Genomic DNA, 24318 nt, shown 5'->3' on the forward strand with positions numbered 1-24318 from the left:
AGAGTAAAACAAATACCGTTAATGCATATATATGGAATCTAAAAAAAAAAAATGGTACTGATGAACCTAGTGGCAGGGCAGGGATAAAGACGTAGACATAGAGAATAGACTTGAGGACATGGGGCAGGAGGGGGAAGCTGGGATGAAGTGAGAGAGTGGCATGGACATATATACACTACCAAATGTAAAATAGGTAGCTAGTGGGAAGCAGCAGCATAGCCCAGGGAAATCAGCTCAGTGCTTTGCGACGACCTAGAGGGGTGGGATAGGGAGGGTAGGAGGGAGGCTCAAGAGGGAGGGGGGGATATGGGGATATATGTATGCATATGGCTGATTCACTTTGTTGTACAACAGAAACTAACACAGTATTGTGAAGCAATTATACTCCAATAAAGATCTATTAAAAAATAATAAAATTTTTTTAAAAAGTAAAAAATAAAATAAAATTTCCATAATTCAGAAATGTGATATAATTCACAATCCAATGTAAATTCAGTAAGAATATTGACAAGATTGATTGACTGACTGATTGATTACAGATCTTGCAAGTTGAGTCTAAAATTTATGTGAAGAACAAAAGCCCCAAAGTTGTCAAAACGATTGTGAAGATGAAAAAGTAAGGAGGTTTGTTCTATAAACACCAATATTTCTTATGAAGCTATAGTAATTAAGACAGTGTAATATACAATGTATCCATTCTTCCAAAAATCATTTGGATCATGTCACCCCCTTAATTAAAACCCTCCAGATAGCTTTCTCCTGCCTTTAAGATAAGGCCCAAACTCCTTCAATGTTTACCTCACCAGTCTCATCTCTCACCACTCTTCTTACCTTCAGTTACCCTTCAGAAGTCATGTTAAATATCATCTCCCCAAGCAAATGTTCCCTTGTCCTATTTAACAAGACCATGCACTTGGAGTTTTTTGCCTGTGTGGTTCTCTAAGGGCTGTCCTTTGTTCAGTGTCTGTCTCCCCTGCTACACACAGTTCTCACACTTTTACATTAGCAGTGCTTAGAGCAGTACATAATAAATGCTCATATTACGATTTGCACTTATTGAATAAATTCATCTCACAAGATGAGAAGGAAAATTTAACACTGGTTTTAGGCACAGAAAACGGACAGGACTTGGTGACCTTGTTTAGTTACCTGTAACAGAAGGATAGAATTGCTCACCATAAAGCAAGTAATGTTGACGATTTACTTACAGAATAAAAAGGAAACATTGAATATTATAGAATGTACTAGATTCTGAGCTCCTTAGGAAGAGAGGGTAATTTTTTAAAAAAATCTTTGTAATTTTAGTGCTTAGCACAGGCCATAGAACATGATTAAATTCCCCACAAATATCTTTAGGAGGGCTTAGAATATGACGGATTCTTCTCTATAGCTTATGTTTCATGGTGGGCCCACAGTAAAGCAAGAAAATGACGTTGTCTGAATTACCCTCTTGATCTTTACACAGATATTCAATTTCAACATTTTTAACTGAGGTAACTGTGATTACAAGAAAGAAACATCAACCTGAAAACACAACTATGACTCTATCAATATATTTTCTTTTTGAACTACTGTTGTTAAATAAGTGAAATGAAATAGATAAATGAGTATTTATTACTGTAATTCCCCCCAAACAACTGTCAAAAAGTTGATTAAAGCTGCATTGGCAATACTGTACTTAAAGTTCAAGAATATCCTGAAAGACGTATTTTTCAAGATATTTATGAGGCATCATAAATAAAAACTAAATTAAAAAAAAGGCTCTAGTAACTAGGATTGCCTAAGAGTTCTGAAAATAGCTCTTTGACAAGGTTTGCTTTACTAAATGAGAAAAGTTATAGAAGTTTTAATGACTTTTATTCAAAATTCAAACCCTAAAACTTAACAAAGGGAGAAGAAACAAATACTTTTCTTTCTGAATTTTATAGGATATTTTTATGTGACTCTGAAATGACAGTGTAAATGCAATTCACTAAAAAATTTTAAATAGGTTAAAATCCATTCTGCAATTTTATTCACTTGCTTGAATTACTTCTTTGCATCATTGTCTCCATCATGTTTGCCTGAGACTTAACCGTTTCCATGTTAGACCATGTCTACCTTCTTCTATCATGCCAATTTGCTGCAATCAATCTTTCCCCCCGTTCCACTGATTTTGTTATTTGAGCAAAAAAGATGAACAATGGCTTCCTAGATCTCAAAAAGCAGCAAATGTTTAAGAGAACTGCCCTTTGCTCACAGAGACTTAAGTCCTGGTTCTACTATTGCTGAGTCACACACCTAATTCCAGACACTCTCTCCACCCCCTTCCCCAACATCTCCCCTCACCCTTCTGCCTTCTCCTCTTGGTCCTATGGAGGCAGTAACAGCTCTGACCTCATAGGATGGGTATGAGAATAAATTGAGATAATACATGTGGAGTTAAACCCAACATCTGGTACATATAAGGGCTCAGTAACTGATGGCCCTTTTTATTAAATTAGATACCATTTTCATTAAGTTGCAGCAACAATACATGACAGCTTGGTCCCAACAATCTTGTCACAATAAAGCACATGTGTACCTCTTCAGGGCATCCGCTGTCTACCCAGTCCTGCCGATGGCGATCAAATCCACTGGAACATCTTCAGAGACGGCCACGTTGCAGATCAGAAACGAAAGTATGGGGTGCAGCGTGGGGGTAGAAATTAAAAGAAAAAGATCGGTAAGTAGTTAATTCTCAAATCTGCACAACATCAACTTTCTTCTATAGAACTGTTAGCTGGCGCAGTGGAGAAGCATTTACGGAGTTCTGCGCAACGGCCTACTCCTTAGGTAATCATATCGTTATGGTTGCACGTGGCAACAAATCACTCCACTGAGGCTTACTGGACCGGGCAGAACACCTGGATGCCCACGCAAAGGTGAGACAGTAGCTATTCTATGAAGTTGGCTTTTCTTTTCCTCATACATATGGATTTTTCATCATCACAACATGTGGATAAAATCTTTTGCAGGTATTTTTCAGATCTTTTTATTCGTTTTAGTTAAATTTTAAAATTTAAGACCTGCAGTCACACAAACTCCTTCCCTATTGTGCAGTAAAAGCTTAGTAACTCAGCGGGTTTGGGGTGTTCAAACCCACACATTCCAAAGAAAGAACTGGCCCTTGCCCAGCTCCTGGGAGATCACGTCTAATCCCCTGGAATATCCTGCCTGATAAAAGTGTCTTTGTATATCTTGGGTCTTGGGCTATGTTAGATCATACTAACAATATGATTTATGGTGAATGTCTGTTTTTATTCGCCTGGAGCCCTGGGCCATGTTGCATCAGTTTGACCCCTGGGGGGGCTGGAGATGAGAGATAAAGTTAGTCATGGAGAATTTCATACCTACGTGATGGCCCTCAGTAAAAATCCTGGGCAATGATGAGCCTGGATAAGCTTCCTTGAGTGGCAGTACTTGGTGTGTGTTTTCACAAATAGTTGCTGGGAGAATTATGGGCCAACTCCACTGGGGAAGGACGACTGGAAGACGTGCCTGGTCACTCTTGGACTCTGCCCTACGTTCCTTCCCTTTGCTGACTTTATTCTGTATCCCCTTGCTGTAATAAATGGCAACCTTGAGCGTACAGCTTTTCTGAGTTCTGTGAGTCCTTGTAGTGAATCAGTGAAGTTGAGTGTGTTCCTGTGGATCCCTACCAGCGCTACGATTAGGTCATGTCTAAAAGGTCAAATTCAGCAAGCACCGGGTTGATGAGATTTTGCTCACTCCCACTCTCTTTCTTGACTCAAATCATTTTCTGCCCTCCCGACCTATCCAGCTACAGTTCATTCACTTTTCAAGGCCCAGAAATTACTACCCAGAGCCCATTCGGATAAAGCTTCATCATTGCTGTGATCACCTCTCACTTTACTACTTAACTTTTCTCGTTTATATAAAATTTCATGGCTTTATGTCTTATTTACCAAACTTGATTGTGAACATTTTAAAGTTAGGGCCAGTGTTATATTTGATCATACCTAGTATATCTGACATATGATTTCTTTTTCATATTAGAAACTTTAAATATTTTTACCAGTTTATGAAAATTAAGGATTTGCACTGCCCCTGAATTTTAATATATTAATATATATACTTATATATAATATATATGAATCCATATTAATAAATATTAATCTAAATAGATATTTATCTTTTTTTCAAAATAAATGGAGGCTTTTTGTCATAGTTTCTTATAGGCTGTTCAACTTTAGTCTTATTTTTCTTATAGTGCTACTTTACAACTTTTTTTTTCACTTGTTTTGCAATGACTCTACATGATGATTTTTTAATAAGAATCCCTGCCAGAGATCATGTACCATGGCATGAATGAGCACAATTTAATTCAAGTGTAATGTGAAAACAGCTCGACTGTCAACAAAAAAGACCATATTTATCATTCTGCCCGGACATGATCTGTTAGAGCTCAGCTATTTTATACCTACCATCTGTGTTGAACAAGCTTAAGTGTGGAATAAACATCAGTGTGTGATCTGGCATCCTGAGTTTGAGAATCCCCAGTTGGTCAAGGCTATCTCTGGTTACCCAAAGAGATTCTGACGTTTAGAGTCCAATTCCAGATGAATTAGATGGCTATTCCCTCTTTTTTCTTTTTCTTCCCTTCAAGTTTACTTAAATATTGAAAAGTATACTGACATTCTCTTCTGCAAGATGGGAATATATCGATTTTCTACAAAGAATATATTTTGGGAGCCATCTGACAAGTTATTAAATGCAACAGATAATTTTTAAAATGCAGTTTATCTTTACTTACTCCATTCTAGATGTATTCAAAGCCAGTGGGAAATAGCAACTTTTAGCTTATATTATAACAAGACAGTACCAAATCTTAAATTTATGAGTCAATTTTATCTTAAGTAATTAGTCCCTTAAATTATTACATTAATCCCGGAGAAAAGTACAGAAACATTGCAGTTTGCTTGAGTTATTAAATAATCTCTCAATTATAGTGTGTGAAATTAGGTTCTACTGAAAATATGTAATTCAATTAAGTAATCCATTCATTTATTTATTCACACTGCAGCTTACTAACTGCTAGGGTGGGAAGGATTGAGAATGGCAAAACACAAATAAGGTTTGTTTGAAAAATTCATACATTTTTGTACCTTACGGCGCCTTAAAAAATGAACACAACAGAACCCTGTCTTTTCAGCATTTTATTTTATAACCCAGTAGTTTAAATAACATCGAAAACCTATTATAAATGAAAGGGTGTGTGTGTGTGTGTGTGCGCGTGTGTTGTATAAATCATTAAGAAAAGCTACCTTTCTATTATTTCTGAATTCTAAATAAATAAAAAATCACTTTTGAGAACACCTTCCTCTCTCCACTGAGCTGCTGTGTTGTTTTTCTAAAACATCACGACATTAACCATGTCATGCTCCAGAACGTCGATTTCCAGTGTTCTCAGGGAGGCTCTCCTGACCTGGAATCACCTGGTGTTCCTGCTGAAATGCAAATTCCTGGATCTAACTGGATAAGATTCTCCCACAACTTGGGCCCAGTAATTTTCACTGTAAACAGGTGCCCCAGGTGATCCTCACCACACTGAAATGGGAAAACCACTGACTTCCTGTAAGACATGTCAATACTGCAGGCCCCTTCACACTCCACCAGCCCATCTCCTGCGCCTTATTACACCTCCATGAAAGTGTTGTACTCTTTCAGTCTCTGCCTTTTAACACGCTATTACATATGTCTGGAATACCTTCCTTGTCTCTAATTAGTAAACCCAATTCAACTCAAGACTTACCTCCTCCCAGCAGCATTTCCTTTTCCTCTCACCCAGAAGAGTTAGCACACCTTTTTCAATGCCCCTCAATACCAAGTGCTAGTGTTTATTACTTGGTTGCTTTTAAGCTTCTTGTACTCACAAGACTTTGGAGGAAACATGGTTCAAATGAAGATTCTGGGCTCATACTGCTCGAGTTACAATTTTGGCTTGGGCACCAAATAGGTATGTGATTTTAGGCAAGTTATTTTTCCTATCTAAGCTGGTTTCCTCATCTATAAAACGAGGTAAGGGAGGTTAGGTAAGGATTAAAAGTAGACTGTTTGTTGTATAGTCAACATTTAGTAAATATCACCTGTTTTTCATACCTAAGGAATGTCTTTGTAGAATGTATGTAGCAAGGTCGACAACTGTTGAAAATGAGTAAGTAGGACTTCAACTGTATAGATAGGATTTAGAAAATGTTTAGGAATTAATGCTGTGTCCCATGTTAATGTGAAATGTGTTTTACACTTAAAGTCCCTTATCATCATATTTGGAAATTAGTATTATAGAATCTTGTGAGAGAAAATCTAAGTTGCTTTCAAATATGGAGCACATCTTTATTCAATATTTGTTAATAGAGGTTATGTGGTTTTGTAAATATTCCTTAAGAATTGATTTCGACAGTCTGAGCTCCTAACTACAATAGATTTCCAATGTTTTTATTTTCAAGTTATTCCCTTCTTCTCACTATTACCTAATTCCAAAACAAATCATTAGAGAGCTCTACTTCAAGTTAATTGTATTATTTTCCACTCAGTTTCAATGGGATGTTGATTTCAAAGCCCTCAGGAGCCATATTAAGTGAACCCCATTTAATAAGGCAGCCTAGAAAAGAATTCTCCTAGCTTGCAGTGTCTATCCAATCATGAGATTAAAGCATAAATCTCATCACATCTCTAACTTACCTGTTTTGTGGAAAGGGTTTCAGAAATAAAACTTATTTTGCAAAGGTAATATATACAGATGAAGAAAATAGAGTAAATGTTAAAATACATACACAAGGATTAAAAATGAAGTCCATGTCTTTCTACACAATTGAACATGTGTCATTTCACCAGTGAGATGAAACATCTACAAAAGAAAATTCAGGAGAAAAACTTCACAGAACCCCGAGACCCAGTTAGGAATTAGTTTGGAGATCGGGGGTCAGCATGTGTTTTTTGTAAAGAACAAGGTAGTAAATACTTTAGACTTTGTAGGCTATATAGTTTCTGTCCTAACTACTCACCTCTGCGGTTGTAGCTCAAAAGCAGCCACAGACAAATGCATAAAGAAATGGGTGTGGCTGCGTTTCAATAAAACTTTATTTACAAAGCCAGGAAGTGGGTCCAATTTGGCCCACTTGCTGTAGTTTCCTGACCTGTTATCTAAAAATAAAGATCTTTAAAATTCTGAAGACTAGAATACCTCATCAAAGTGTCTGATGATTTAAATGGTCTTTGCAGCCTTGGGTGTACTTATTGGCATGCTATCTTAATGGAAAAATCAATTGCACATTTAGTAAGTTTTCTTGCCATCGTCTGCAAAAGTGTGAAAAATGATCCTCCAGCATCAAAAAAATGGAAAATGCTTAAAAAAGGAAGTATTTTAGAAGAGAAACAAGTATAATGATAAACATCTGTGATTATAACTAACTAGTAACATATTTATTTTACCATGAGTCTGGAGCGTAAGATATGGGAAAATCAATTTGTTTTGAAATACTGAAAAAATTTCATTGGAAAGGTAGGTCATAAAATTTACAGTGTTGATTACAATCATCATTATTATCAATAGAATATTAGAAAAAAATCATATCTCATTTCCCATATGCGGCATGCTTGTTCCTGATTGGCCTCAGGCATGAGATGGATGATTTTACTTCTAAAAACATTTCTCCTAAAATCAAGAAACTTGAGCTTAAAGTTTTTCAGAATTTTCATGCCTGAACCACTCAGTACAAAGAGCTCTGGGAATGACAGATGAATTTAAACACACAGTAATCGATTACAGAGACGGTACTATAGGACAAATTATGAAATTTCACATCATTATAATATGCAAGGGTATGCAGCATGTTTTCTTTTAATAAAAGCCCTTGATATTAGTTGTAGCTCAGAATCATAATCCAATGCCAACAAGAATAGTTATCTGCAGAACGCAGGAACTTTGCTTTGGATATGAGTTTTGGATGGAAAACTGGGGTCAAATCATCTGATATCTGATATCCAGAACCTTGTCATTTTACAGCTGTGGCATCTTGCAGAGCTGCAGGTTTTATAAATAAAGGCTTAATTTTTCTTTAGATTTCTAGAATCTAGAGCAGCCCTAATATGTGTTTAAAAGTATAACACCAGGGTCTTTTATCCTTCCAATTCTTTTATCTCATTAAAAAAATTCACATCTTATTTCTCTTTCCTTCCAAACTATTGGTTAAAAAGATTTTTTTTTAACTTTTTGGTTTTTATTTCCCCTATCTTTCAATGAAAAATATTTTCAAAAAGGAAAATAATTTTTGTAATTGGCTTTCCATGCTGGAGTTCTTTCTTCCTCTGAGTGTCACCTCCTGATTACAAGTCTGTTTTCAGTTTTGGAATGTGTAAGGTAGGAAAGAATTGATGCTGGGAATGAAGCTACATTACTTAGGCTTATCTGGAAATAAGCTGATCTTTTCAAAAATCATTATGATTAAAAGGCACTACTGATGTTGGCAAAATATCCTCATTTATGCACTGTTAATACTTTAAGGGAATGAAGGGCATATAAAAGTAGACTTAAATATGCCATGAAATAGTGATGCATAAAAAGTCAGTTATACACTGGACAATCCAGTAAACTCATTTTAGGGCCAAATAATTAGTAATAGGCTAGCGCTGTGAACTTTCAGCATGTTTTAATCAGGGAGATGCTGACTCTACCCAAATTATTAGATATCTGAGTACTTATTTTATACCTACATTAAAAAGTTTCTTAAAATACTACTTAGAAGGGGCAAGAGAATGAAGTATTCACCCATATGTAAACAGTTAAAAGCTATTTGATTCAAAAGACTTGGACTGACTTGTTGCAATACTAATCTCACAGTAAAATTCAATTGTTATCTTTGTTCTACCTAACTTTTAAGTGCTGCTAGTGAATATTGAAATATGGCTCAGGGAATTTTAAATGATGCAAGTTTGGCTGTGTATTGACTTAAATAATCCTTCATTACAGAGCATCATATAATCTCTGTATTCACAAGTTTAAGCCCCATGTTTGGACATTGTGGTTGTTATTTTTTAAAAACCAGCAGTAGATGAAATAGTTAAATCTGAATTCCTCAGTGACTTCCAGCTTTGTGCTGATTCACCTGCATGAAGGGGATGTGACTGCATTAGCAATATGAAGTATGCAATTTCAGAAATCTTCAATTCTATCAAAAAACAGATTACTCCAATGTAGTTTCTCAAACTTTTTGAAATAAACCATATCAAGAATTATAGTTAACATCAAGTGTTTAGACATTTATATATCTGGTTATGTGTGTATGGTTGTGTGTTTGTGTATGCTGAAACTAAATATTTATTGTGATGTTTCTTTTTTTTCTCTAAACATACAAAGAAAGCACAGAGATATTTGTATTCCATTCTATTTCATTAACAAAAATGCTGGTTGCAACCCACTGGGTAATTGATAGCATGACCCTCCTGAATTGCAACCCTCAGTTTGAATAATACTATCCTAATAGTTTAAAATTTTAATCATATTTATGCTTTAAATAGTATTGCCTGGTTTGTAAAATAATCATTTTAATAGAAAATTACAGAAAAGTATAAAAACAGAAATTAAAGTAGATAATACCCCAATGCTAAGATATTGTTAGTTTTATTTCCCAACCAATCTTTATTTAACATATAATTATATATACTTATGTATTAATCAAATTGGAATCATAACATGTGATAACACTTTTCTACAGTTAATATGATAATCTGGGCATTTTTCCATGTCCATAAATATCCCTTGAGAGTTAATTTTTAAGACAGCATATGCTTCATTATACGGCTTGACACAAATTTTATTGTATGCTATATAGGAAAGTTGTTAAAAGAGTAAATTCTGTGAGTTATCATAAAAGAAAATTTTTTTCCTTTTTTTCTTTCCTTTTTTTGTATCTATATGAGAAAATGGATGTTAGCTTAACCTACTGTGGTAACCATTTCACAATATATGTAAATCAAACTATCATGCTGGAAGCCTTAAAATTATTCAGTGATGTATGTCAATTATTTCTCAATAAAACTGGAAAAAATTATTCAACTTTTATGTGAGCACACGTGTTATTTTAACCCTTATAAAAATACATACCACCATTTTTTTGCAACTTGATGTATTAAAAGTGACAGTCATGCTTTAACGAGCATTTCTTTATTACAGGTGAGGTGAAATGTTAAACCATGTTTATTGACAATTTGTATGTCTGTCTATATCTTTGAGTGTATATTCCTTTCTTTTACTCATTTTATTCAATTGGGCTATTCTTTTTTTATAGGGTGTCTATAAAATAAGGCATTAAATTTCTGTTAAATATATCATCTGTCTGCAATTTGCCATTCAATTCTAAATGATTTTTTTTTTTTGCCATACAGTGGTTTGTATCTTTACAGTGTGAAGTTTTTCAACATTTTCTTCAAGATTCCTTTCTTTGCCTTTTGCTCAGAGAGGCCTCCGTTACATTGGCATTAAGTAAAATTTGCCATTATCTCTCCTAGTTAGTTCATGATTTCATTCTTTACTTTCAATTCTTTAATCTACTCTAAATTTATTGTGGTATATGGCATGATATTAGAACCAAATCTAAAGAGACAAATTTTATTCAGATTGATGGCTAAGAGTCCCAGGATCTCTTAGCCATCCTTGAATAAGAGATCTTTATCCATCGTTTGGAATTGCATGTTTAATCACATAATAAACTCATATGCTAGGGTCTATTTCTGAAATTGTATAATCTTCCATTGATGGCCTTGTTTCTTCTTGTACAATTCCTATAATGATTTCATTATTACAGTTTTATCTAATGATTTATCTAAACTTAGTTTAAGTCTGCCTTCATTGATCTTATTTCATAATTTTTTCTTGAGTTGTCTCACTCTTTATTCTTCTCTGTGATTTTTATAATTACATTCTGATGTTCCAAATAATAATGTTATTGATGGAACTGATGTGGAAATAATTGACATCTTAATATATTCTAGCTTTCCATCCATTAAAATGTTTATTCAGGTGTTCTAAGTGCCTCATCAAACTTTCATTATTTTCTTTATATGGAACCTATACATTATTAAGTTTGTTAGTAACTATTTTATCTATTTTTGCTATTGTTAACGAGCTTTAACCATTGCATTTTCTAAATGGTTATTTCTGACATGGAAAGCTATTGACTTCTGTGTATTTTGTATCTGATTCCTTTACTTACAAATAATAACTTTGCTTCTCCTTTCCAATAGTCATGTCTCTTATTTGTTTCTTTTCTCTGTGTGTTAACTAGAGTTATAGAATTCTGGTACATAATAGTGGTAATCACACCCATGCCTTCTTCCTTATTTTAATGGGAATGTCTCTGGGGCATTAATGTTTAGTATATTTTTTCCACTGTTTGAAATAATATTTGTTATCATGTTAATATGCATCTTTCTATTTCAGTCTGCTAACATTTTTACTTAGAAAAAAATGTTGGATTTTATTAAATATATTCCCATCTATCAAGATGACTAAATGATTTTCAACACCAGTGCTATACATGGCATTAATAGATTTCTTTAAACCAAACCATGTTTGTATTCATGTAGTAAATTCATTATTTGGCCATGTTTTAATTAGTTTGACTTTGTTAACTATAATGCAATATCTCTATAAATAATCTATAGCTAACATCCTACATAATGATGAAAGACTGAATGTTTTTCTCCTAAAATTAGAAACAAGACAAAATGGCTACTCTCACTACTTCTAATCAGCATCGTACTGTACAGTTTGAAGAGGCAAAGTTAGAACCCAAGAAAGTGAAGCTTTGGCAAAATAGTCAAATCATTAACAGTTTCCTGCCTCTTGTATGAATGTAAAGTAAAATAGGTCAACTCATAGCTTGATTAAGTGGCAAAAACAAGGCAGCCACAGCAGACTTTAGAAGAATTACTGAACTGCTGAGACTTATAACAACCCTCATTAGAGATACAAAATAATATTTGTTATGATGTTGGAAAGCTGAAAAGCTAATGACTTCAATACTACAATGACAAAGTCAGCTAGAACCCAAAGGCTACCTTAGGGTTTAATGTTCAGAGATAACTGGGTAAACTTTTTGAGTAGGGTGGAAACCATAAGCTACTAAAAAGACAAAAATTGCAGGTATTCCGCTTTTTGAGACACTGGGATTAGTATATATCACCAAACGAAACCAGACATCTCTGGTCATTGAGCCATCTGTCAATATAGTCAGCTTAAGAAATGATCTGCTCTAGGATTTCCAGAAGAGGGTAGCCGCTGGGGCTTAGGTGAAACTGAGACACAAACAACAACAAAGACTCAGCATTTTCATTTGCTTTCTACCAACTCCTTTTCAAGTTTCTAACATACTTAGTTTGCTTGCCTTCTGTTTTATTGAAGCCCCTTTTACCATTCCATCTGACTCACCTCTTCTATGAGACTTAACCCAGGCTGTGCTCCCAGGGAAGGGTCCTCTCATGGAGGATTATCCTTCTCCCAAGTGCAACCTCCAATCAAGATTACAGTGCCCAGCTTGAGAATAGAACGTTTACTATATGATAAAAGTTATACAATTAGAGATGAATACAAAGTCTTCAGTTTACCAAAGGCTATCACCATTTAAAATCAAACTTGTTATCCCAACTTTATGAAGAAAATATTCCTTCATTGATTGAGCTTAAATATGGCTTTGGCAACTTGCCAGAATCTGGCTGAAAACAAATTTTAACAGTTTGGCTTCTTATTTATGAAAGATTTCAACTCCTTTAGAAACACCATAATTCTTCAAAGAACATATATGGTAATCTGAGGCTGAGGTATGGTAATTGAAGGCAGACTATTACAATTAAATAGATAGTCCATTTTGTTTCTTCAAATTATATACACATGAATAAGATGTTACATAGTTTTTATCTTGGAAAAAGGAAGATTATATTTATTGGTAATTATTCCTAACAGCAAAATTAATCATTTTTGTAGCTTTTAGAATATTTGTGTAAAGTGAGTATTCCATTTAAAAAACAATGGTCTTTTCCCACCTAAGTGTGCAACTTCTGGAGTCCTGTATTCGGGCAGCATTCTAGCACATTCTGAAGAATTTGGGAGCACAGCACATTGTGTCACATTAGAAGAGAGAACTCCCCTTGCCACACTCAACTCCCTTTCTGAATTCGGGCACTAAGAGCAATGGAGTCTCTAGACTTAAATTAATAATTAACTTGATTAATAATTTCAACATGCTACTGGGGAAAAACAAAACAAAACATCATCTCACTTACTATGGGTATAATGAGGAAAGGAAAAGGAAGGAAGTGGAGGTTATTGACGTCGTTCGATCATGTAGTAGTTGACATGTGTTCAATAACTGTCAGTTATGTAATTCTCACCCAAATCTGGCAGTATTCCTTACATTTATTCCCATTTGACTACTGCAAAAAATTGAGGCTGAATTATTCAGTGGAAAGAGCATGAGCTTTAGAATTGCATACATAACATTAGGTTCAGGTCTTGACTCTGCCATTGATTGATTGAGATCCACCTCCAAGTTATTATTGGAGATTATTGGGTGAGATCTATGGCGAGTTATTGTTGGAGATTCAGTTTCTGTAAATTGGAGATTGTAAAATCTACCTTCACTGGGTGAGGATTAAATGAGATAATATAGATGAAGTACCCTTCCAGTGTTTGACATAGTGAGTGCTCAATAAATATAAGTTATTTTATGCTTTCTTACCATCCATAGCACCTAGCACAGGTCAAAAAATGCCTATTGGAAAAAAAACATATTGTAACCTAACCAGTTATTGATATAACTGAAAATCTATAAAATATTCTTCAAGTACTGACCCAGCTTCTTTAGCCACAAAAGTTAGGGATATAAAACAAAGAGGAGAAATCTTTTCTTTTTGATGAATGAATTCTTCCAGAACCTAAAAATTCCTTGCCCAGCATTCAACTTTGCTATCTTGGTAGAACAGAAGTGAGAGCTGAGTCCTCAGGGAAAGAAAAAAAAATTCTTCCTCATGGCTGTGAGCCATTGAAGCAAACACCCAGTTATAAATAAAACCCCTGGACATTTCCGGATTCTGATTTATGACACCCTTTCTTAAAACTTCTTGATTTCAGACCAAATATTATACTTAAATGGCACTTTCAAATGCATAGAAGTGGACAGAAAGAGCAGTGATTTTTACTTTGCTGTTGGCTCTGGAAAAGGAACATAAAGTCTTGCAGGTTTAGGTGTGCCATGCCTCTGTAAAATGCTATCCTTCTGCCAGTAAATTTTTATTCCACGGTGCTCAGAGATTAATGGCTCCTGGTCTTTCAGAGCTGCCTGTCTTCCTCAGGAACATCAATGTTGCATGAATCAACTCACCTCTGTTCTGCCAAGATAGCAAAGTCGGGCTTGGGTAAGGAACCAGAAATCCCTTCGAGGAGATGATTATCTCATCAAAGAAAGGTCTGTATCCCAATTTAATTTTTTTTTTACTATAAAAAGTTTCAGAATTTTACTTGGAATGTTGAGATTTATAGAGAAACAGATAAGATGGTATTTCTAGTTTCTCAGAGAACCATAGGATGAACTTTTCTTTATCCTCATTTACCATTTGGGAAAGTATTATAAGGGAATAAAAGTGACATTTGTCATCATCTCTCCAGAACAGGAACCAGTAAACCGTCCCAGACAAATCAATCTCTCTCTCCCCCTCCTCTCTGCCCCCGCCACCATTCCTTAAGAGATAAAGTGTTTCTAATCACAGCGCATTTGGGTCCTCACAAATGATCTGTAGAAAGAATGGGTGAAATAGGAAGATAAGTATTTTAAACTAGGAAAACCTGTATTAATCACGGATTTTTAAGCTCTGTCCAGAGTTCAGGGTTTAGTTTTGCAGAGGCCTTCAATGACTGCTGTAGTGGGTGAGGAGATGGGAGGGCCTGGTTATGAACCCGCTATAACATATAATTTTATCTGTTTTGTATTTGAAGTTTCAGTTTTTCAAAAATGTTTCTCCTGCTTAAGAAGAAAAAGTTTGAAAACCATTTTATTAAATCATTTGTATACCTCATCCCATTAATTAATCTAGGCTTGTTATCATTATATTTTACAATGTAATTAAATCTTTTAGACAAGTACTATGAGCTCATTTAAAATATGGTAATATAACTTTGACAGGGCACTCGAAAAAGAGAAGCAACTTTTTCTCTCTTTTTCTCTCTGTATGTCCCTAGAAGATGTAATTCAAGGCATTTTAATGCCAGACAGTAATACCTGAGTGAATCTTATAATGACCAGCAGAACACTGTCTTTTAAAAGATATTTGCTTAATGATTTTTGATAGTGCACTTCTATTTCCTTCAAGAGATATTATATTTGTGAGATAACTTTTCTAAGATCCAGGTTAAATTAGAGTATCTCTCATACACGTGTGGTAGTCCATATTTGTTTACATTAATCATTTAAACTTGAAAATAGTCATTGCTCCATTTCATCAATTTATTTGCTCAAGGAACATATTTCTCCATGAATATCTTCGGCTCACGGGAAACTCAGCTTTATCTTCTAAAGTCTTAAGAGTGATTATTCCAAGTAGAAGTAAATTGATTTCGGTGGAAACACTTCCAAGATTTCTAGAATTTGCTGCAATGTTATATAAGATGATTTCCTTATTATTTTAAAACTGCATGTTTAAGTATTTTGAAATATATCCCTATCTATCTATCTAACTATCTATCTACATTTGAGTTCAATTTGCCTCTTGAAGTCTAGATTGTAATATCAATGCTTAAAAAAATAATATGTATAATTTTGTAGTGGCTTTTAGTATACATAAAGCTTTGTTTTCTTTTAAAATTTTTATTATTTTTTCTTCATTATAGATCTGTGAACTCACCTGGAAGGGTCTGTTTCTAAGACTATACCAAGCCCAGGTCCTTATGTAGATTACCAACAATGTATTAGTAAATTCATTCCACTTTAAGAAATGATTCTGGTCATAAAAGAGTGTTCTGCTTCCTTATTTCCTTCCTTTATTCTATATCAGATTTGTCAGGCATATAAAATATCAAATTACTAAATGCTAATTCTATTAGAGTTTTATGCAGCTCATGTGTACAAATGTTCTATGTTCCATTAAAGGCAGCAAAAAGGATTTTAAGAATTTGGGTGTGAAGCAATTTTCTGCTTCATAAAATACAGTTAGTGTCACCTTATGTTAACAGAAGCATTCTTGGATGTGTAGATTTTTCTTCAGATTTGTTTTTAATGAAACTGACTTAGTATTCCAGAGCACCCCTTTAACCCAGATCGAAAAAATATTTATAGCAAAAGCTATATAAGCATATGGAGAATGGATATCTAGACCTGAATCTTCATGTTAATAGTTCAGAAGACCCATTAATTCAACATTCTCAAAATCTTCTTTATTATTCATTTTCAAACACTATTATATTAATTTGACCTGGTCCTTCATTTGTTGTTTGTCATTTCCTTAGGTGATAACTATTAGAATCACCTCATTTATCCCAGTGTCACTGTTTACTTCATTAAACCCTTCAAAACCAGACAGTCAATGCTTTCTTCCAAAATAATTTATTGTGAATACATATTTTACTTTTTCTTCTGATTAATCAACATATTTGTTGTATGTTTTCCATTTGTCTGGCAAACTTTTCCTGTAAATGGCCAGATAGTAAATACTTCAGGCCTGTGGGTCTTGTGATCTCTGTCAGAGGAATTCCTTTTTGGAGAATAATTGAACTTAACCTAGGAATTCTAGCTATGCCTTAGATCCTGAACACACAAATGCAGTTAAAACTTAGACAATAGCAAGGATTTCCATAATGGTGTTAGGTAGGGTGACCATATGATTAACTTATAGGGCGAACCACTACACTTCTGAGAGAGAAAGAAATAGGGCATAGGGACAATAGGCCTAAAGCAGTCCTGTGGTGAGAAAACTGGGCATATGGCATTTAGGGCATGAATCTGATCCTTACACTTCACAGACATTTCTAGTTACAAATTCTGTGCTCAACTTCGGTTAAGTCTTTCTAGTCAAGTTTTCTAGTATATTTATCTCCTACCATGTTCACTTTATTTTAGACAATCTAGGTTTATGCTTGCATACAAAAATTTAAGTCTCTGAAGTATTTTATGCCCCTTCCTCTGAAATATGACATAAAGGATTATTCTCTTTTGTCATAGACTGAGAATATAGGTCCATTTCAGCTCCATCTTCTGATATATGAGTACAAAACACACGCAAAAAGCAATACAGGACTAACTCTCCTATATGAAATAAACTCTTTATATGCCATTTTTGCTGCATGAAATCTTAATAGATAATTCACAAATCTTTTTTTCCCGTGAGAATTCGGTCTATGTGCTATTTTTATTACTTTCTCCAATTCACAGTTTTTACTTTTTTCATGAGGATTCTAGATTGCCAGTTATGCACTTTGCATGAATATAACCTCGATTATTATTAAACAAAACTTTATATGTATCTTTTACAACAAATCATTCAGATAAGTTTTCAGTAGAGGTTAGTGTAAATATGCTAATAAACCCCCTAAAGTAGGCAAGGGGAGGGACATCTGCTTTGGATTGCTCATCCAGTGCGTGACCATTCTTAGCAAGACCACATGTGCTAAGAGTCGGCATAGAAGCCTAATGGGCAAATTCCAACCCTAGCATTTATTTTTCCCTTCATCTCTCCAACCACCCATCCTTCAAAAATTTTTATTTTTTTAACATCTTTATTGGAGAATAATTGCTTTACAATGGTGTGTTAGTTTCTGCTTTATAACAAAGTGATTCAGCTATACATATACATATATCCCCATATCCCCTCCCTCTTGTGTCTCCCTCCCACCCTCCCTATCCCACCCCTCTAGGTGGACACAAAGCACTGAGCTGATCACCCTGTGCGATGCAGCTGCTTCCCACTAGCTATCTATTTTACATTTGGTAGTGTATATATGTCCATGCCACTCTCTAACTTCGTCCCAGCTTACCCTTCCCCTTCCCTGTGTCCTCAAGTCCATTCTCTACGTCTGAGTCTTTATTCCTGTCCTGCCCCTAGGTTCTTCAGAACCTTTTTTTTTTTTTTTTTTTTTTAGATTCCATATATATGTGTTAGCATACAGTATTTGATTTTCTCTTTCTGACTTACTTCACTCTGAATGACAGTCACTAGGTCCATCCACCTCACTACAAATAACTCAGTTTCGTTTCTTTTTATGGCTGAGTAATATTCCATTGTATATATGTGCCACATCTTCTTTATCCATTCATCTGTAGATGGACACTTAGGTTGCTTCCATGTCCTGGCTATTGTAAATAGAGCTGCAATAAACATTGTGGTACATGACTCTTTTTGAATTATGGCTTTCTCAGGGTATATGCCCAGGAGTGGATTGCTGGGTCGTATGGTAGTTCTATTTTTAGCTTTTTAAGGAACCTCCATACTGTTATCCATAGTGGCTGTATCAATTTACATTCCCACCAATAGAGCAAGAATGTACCCTTTTCTCCACACCCTCTCCAGCATTTATTGTTTGTAGATTTTTTGATGATGGCCATTCTGACCAGTGTGAGGTGATACCTCATTGTAGTATTGATTTGCATTTCTCTAATGATTAGTGATGTTGAGCATCCTTTCATGTGTTTGTTGGCAATCTGTATATTGGAGAAAGGTCTGTTTAGGTCTTCTGCCCATTTTTGGATTGGGTTGTTTGTTTTTTGATATTGAGCTGCATGAGCCTGCTTGTAAATTGTGGAGGTTAATCCTTTGTCAGTTGCTTCGTTTGCAAATATTTTCTCCCATTCTGAGGGTTGTCTTTTCATCTTGTTTATGGTTTCCTTTGCTGTGCAAAAGCTTTTAAGTTTCATTAGGTCCCATTTGTTTATTTTTGGTTTTATTTCCATTTCTCTAGGAGGTGGGTCAAAAAGGATCTTGCTGTGATTTATATCATGGAGTGTTCTGCCTATGTTTTTTTCTCTAAGAGTTTTATAGTACCTGGCCTTACATTTAGGTTTCTAATCCATTTGAGTTTATTTTTGTGTATGGTTTTAGGTAGTATTCTAATTTCATTCTTTTACATGTAGCTGTCCAGTTCTCCCAGCACCACTTATTGAAGAGGCTGTCTTTTCTCCATTGTATATTCTTGCCTCCTTTATCAAAGGTAAGGTGACCATAGGTGCGTGGGTTTATCTCTGGGCTTTCTATCCTGTTCCACTGATACATATTTCTGTTTTTGTGCCAGTACCATACTGTCTTGATTACTGTAGCTTTGTAGTATAGTCTGAAGTCCAGGAGCCTGATTCCACCAGCTCCATTTTTCTTTCTCAAGATTGCTTTGGCTATTCGGGATCTTTTTTGTTTCCATACAAATTGTGAAATTTTTTGTTGTAGTTCTGTGAAAAATGCCAGTCGTAGTTTGATAGGGATTGCACAGAATCTGTAGATTGCTTTGGGTAGTACAGACATTTTCACAATGTTGATTCTTCCAATCCAAGAGCATGGTATATCTTTTCGTCTGTTTGTATCATCTTTAATTTCTTTCAACAGTGTCTTATAGTTTTCTGTATACAGGTCTTTTGTCTCCTTAGGTAGGTTTATTCCCAGGTATTTTATTCTTTTTGTTGCAATGGTAAATGGGAGTGTTTCCTTAATTTCTCTTTCAGATTTTTCATCACTGGTGTATAGGAATGCAAGAGATTTCTGTGCATTAATTTTGTATCCTGCTACTTTACCAAATTCATTGAATAGCTCTAGTAGTTTTCTGGTAGCATCTTTAGGATTCTCTATGTATAGTATCATGTCATCTGCAAACAGTGACAGCTTTACTTCTTCTTTTCTGATTTGGATTCCTTTTATTTCTTTTTCTTTGATTGCTGTGGCTAAAACTTCCAAAACTATGTTGAAAAATAGTGGTAGGCAACCTTGTTTTGTTCCTGATCTTAGTGGAAAGGATTTCAATTCTTCACCATTGAGAACGATGTTGGCTGTGGGTTTGTCATATATGGCCTTTATTATGTTGAGGTAAGTTCCCTCTATGCCTACTTTCTGGAGGCTTTTTATCATAAATGGGTGTTGAATTTTGTTGAAAGCTTTTTCTGCATCTATTGAGATGATCATATGGTTTTTCTCCTTCAATTTGTTAATATGGTTTATCACATTGCCTGATTTGCGTATATTGAAGAATCCTTGCATTCCTGGGATAAACACCACTTGATCATGGTGTATGATCCTTTTAATGTGCTGTTGGATTCTGTTTGCTAGTATTTTGTTGAGGATTTTTGCATCTATGTTCATCAGTGATATTGGTCTGTAGTTTTGTTTCCAATAGAATTTCAATTCTATTGATTTGAGTCTTCTCCCTTTTTTTCTTGATGAGTCTGCCTAGTGGTTTATCAATTTTGTTTATCTTCTCAAAGAACTAGCTTTTAGTTTTATTGATCTTTGCTATTGTTTCCTTCCTTTCTTTTTCATTTATTTCTGATCTGATCTTTATGATTTCTTTCCTTCTGCTAACTTTGGGTTTTGTTTGTTCTTCTTTCTCTAATTGCTTTAGGTGTAAGGTTAGGTTGTTTATTTGAGATGTTTCGTGTTTCTTGAGGTATGATTGTATAGCTATAAACTTCCCCCTTAGAACTGCTTTTCCTGCATCCCATAGGTTTGGGGTCATCGTGTTTTCATTGTCATTTGTTTGTAGGTATTTTTTGATTTCCTCTTTGATTTCTTCAGTGATCTCTTGGTTATTTAGTAGTGTATTGTTTAGCCTCCATGTGTTTGTATTTTTTACAGTTTTTTCCTGTAATTGATATCTAGTCTCATAGCGTTGTGGTCGGAAAAGATACTTGATATGATTTCAATTTTCTTAAATTTACTGAGGCTTGATTTGTGACCCAAGATGTGATCTATCCTGGAGAATGTTCCATGCGCACTTGAGAAGAAAGTGTAATCTGCTGTTTTTGGATGGAATGTCTTATAAATATCAATTAAATCTATCTGGTCTATTGTGTCATTTAAAGCTTCTGTTTCCTTATTTATTTTCATTTTGGATGATCTGTCCATTGGTGTAAGTGAGGTGTTAAAGTCCCCCACTATTATTGTGTTACTATCGATTTCCTCTTTTATAGCTGTTAGCAGTTGCCTTATGTATTGAGGTGCTCCTATGTTGGGTGCATATATATTTATAATTGTTATATCTTCTTCTTGGATTGATTCCTTGATCATTATGTACTGTCCTTCCTTGTCTCTTGTAACATTCTTTATTTTAAAGTCTATTTTATCTGATATGAGTATTGCTACTCCAGCTTTCTTTTGATTTCCATTTGCATGGAATATCTTTTTCCATCCCCTCAATTTCAGTCTGTATATGTCCCTAGGTCTGAAGTGGGTCTCTTGTAGACAGCATATATATGGGTCTTATTTGTGTGTCCATTCAGCCAGTCTATGTCTTTTGGTTGGGGCATTTAATCCATTTATATTTAAGGTAATTATCAATATGTATGTTCCTATTACAATTTTCTTAATTGTTTTGGGTTTGTTATTGTAGGTCTTTTCCTTCTCTTGTGTTTCCTGCCTAGAGGAGTTCCTTTAGCATTTGTTGTAAAGCTGGTTTGGTGGTGCTGAATTCTCTTAGCTTTTGCTTGTCTGTAAAGGTTTTAATTTCTCTGTTGAATCTGAATGAGATCCTTGCTTGGTAAAGTAATCTTGGTTGTAGGTTTTTCCCTTTCATCACTTTTAGTATGTCCTGTCACTCCCTTTTGGCTTGCAGAGTTTCTGCTGAAACATCAGCTGTTAACCTATGGGGATTCCCTTGTATGTAATTTTTTCTTTTCCCTTGCTGCTTTTAATATTTTTTCTTTGTATTTAATTTTTGGTTGTTTAATTAATATGTGACTTGGTGTGTTTCTCCTTGGATTTATCCTATATGGGACGCTCTGCACTTCCTGGACTTGATTGACTATTCCTTTTCCCATGTTACGGAAGTTTTCAACCCTAATCTCTTTAAATATTTTCTCAGTCCCTTTCTTTTTCTCTTCTTCTTCTGGGACCCCTATAATTAAAATGTTGGCGCATTTAATGTTGTCCCAGAGGTCTCTGAGAGTGTTCTCAATTCCTTTCATTCTTTTTTCTTTATTCTGCTCTGTGGTAGTTATTTCCACTATTTTATCTTCCAGGTCACTTATCCGTTCTTCTGCCTCAGTTATTCTGCTATTGATTCCTTCTAGAGAATTTTTAATTTCATTTATTGTGTTGTTCATCATTGTTTGTTCGCTCTTTAGTTCTTCTAGGTCCTTGTTAAACGTTTCTTGTATTTTCTCCACTCTATTTCCAAGATTTTGGATTATCTTTACTATCATTACTCTGACTTCTTTTTCAGGTAGACTATTTCCTTTTCATGTGTTTGATCTGGTGGGTTTTTACCTTGCTCCTTCGTCTGCTGTGTGTTTCTCTCTCTTCTCATTTTGCTTAACTTACTGTGTTTGGGGTCTCCTTTTTGCAGGCTGCAGGTTTGTAGTTCCCATTGTTTTTGGTGTCTGCCCCCAGTGGGTAAGGTTGGTTGAAAGGGTTGTGTAGGCTTCCTGGTGGAGGGGACTGGTGCCTGTGTTCTGGTGGATGAGGCTGGATCTTGTCTTTCTGGTGGGCAGGACCACGTCTTGTAGTGTGTTTGGGGGTGTCTGTGACCTTATTATGATTTTAGGCAGCCTCTCTGCTAATGGGTGGGTTTGTGTTCCTGTCTTGCTAGTTGTTTGTCATAGGGTGTCCCGCACTGTAGCTTGCTGGTTGTTGAGTGGAGCTGGGTCTTCGCGTTGAGATGGAGATCCCTGGGAGAGCTTTCGCTGTTTGATATTACATGGAGCTGGGAGGTCTCTGGTGGACCAATGTCCTGAACTTGGCTTTCCCACCTCAGAGCCTCAGGCCTGACACCCGGCCGGAGCACCAAGACCCTGTCAGCCACATGGCTCAGAAGAAACGGGAGAAAAAAAAAATAAAGAAAGAAAAAATAAAGTAAAATAAAATAAAGTTATTAAAATAAAAAATTAAAAAAATATTAAAAATAAAAAAGTAATAAAAAAAGAAAGAAAGAAAGAAGAGAGCAACAAAACCTAAAGACAAATCCACCAATGATAACAAGTGCTAAAAACGTTATCAAAAAAAAAAAAGAAAAAAAAACGGACAGACAGAACCTTAGGACAAATGGTAAATGCAAAGCTATACAGACAAAATCACACAAAGAAGCATACACATACACACTCACAAAAAGAGAAAAAGGAAAAAAAAAAATATATATATATATAAAAAGGAAGAGAGCAACCAAATCAATAAACAAATCTACCAATGATAATAAGCTCTAAATACTAAACTAAGATAAACATAAAACCAGAAACAAATTAGATTTAGAAAGCAAACCCCAAGTCTACAGTTGCTCCCAAATTCCACAGCCTCAATTTTGGCATGATTCATTGTCTAGTCAGGTATTCCACAGATGCAGGGTACATCAAGTTGATTGTGGAGATTTAATCCGCTGCTCCTGAGGTTGCTGGGAGAGATTTTCCTTTCTCTTCTTTGTTCGCAGAGCTCCCGGGGTTCAGCTTTGGATCTGGCCCCGTCTCTGCTTGTAGGTCGCCTGAGGGCATCTGTTCTTCGCCCAGACAGGACGGGGTTAAAGGAGCAGCTGATTCGGGGGCTCTGGCTCACTCAGGCCGGGGGGAGGGAGGGGTATGGAATGCGGGGCGAGCCTGCGGCGGCAGAGGCCAGCATGACGTTGCAACAGCCTGAGGCGGGCCGTGTGTTCTCCCGGGGAAGTTGTCCCTGGATCATGGGACCCTGGCAGTGGCGGGCTGCACAGGCTCCCAGGGGGGAAGGTGTGGATAGCGACCCGTGCTTGCACACAGGCCTCTTGGTGGCTGCAGCAGCAGCCTTAGCGTCTCATGCCTGTCTCTGGTGTCTGCGCTGATAGCTGTGGCTCACACCCATCTCTGGAACTCGTTTAGGCAGTGCTTTGAATCCCCTCTCCTCACGCACCCCAAAACAATGGTCTCTTGTCTCTTAGGCAGTTCCAGGCTTTTCCCCAGACTCCCTTCCAGCTAGCTGTGGTGCACTAGCCCCCTTCAGGCTGTGTTCACACCCCCAAATTTTTATTTTAAATCCTGGCTCCACTGTTTCCTAGTTTTGGGACCTTGGCTAAGCTTCTCAACCTTCCTAATTCTCATTTACTTAATCTGTGAAACAGGGATCTTAACACTTACCTTTAATGTG

At 35.6% G+C, this 24318-nt stretch overlaps 1 protein-coding gene across 2 annotated transcripts in view; it reads right to left on the reverse strand.

Moving 5' to 3' along the window:
- PLXDC2 (plexin domain containing 2) overlaps positions 1-24318 on the reverse strand; it is a 419623-nt gene that overhangs the window by 77274 nt on the left and 318031 nt on the right. For both annotated transcript variants that reach the window (XM_061178854.1, XM_061178848.1), the window contains exon 11: positions 2564-2624. In XM_061178854.1, coding sequence (XP_061034837.1) covers positions 2564-2624 — 61 coding nt within the window. The remainder of the gene's footprint in view (positions 1-2563; positions 2625-24318) is intronic.

Source organism: Eubalaena glacialis, chromosome 2, assembly GCF_028564815.1.
Source record: "Eubalaena glacialis isolate mEubGla1 chromosome 2, mEubGla1.1.hap2.+ XY, whole genome shotgun sequence".
Classification (NCBI taxonomy): domain Eukaryota; kingdom Metazoa; phylum Chordata; class Mammalia; order Artiodactyla; family Balaenidae; genus Eubalaena; species Eubalaena glacialis.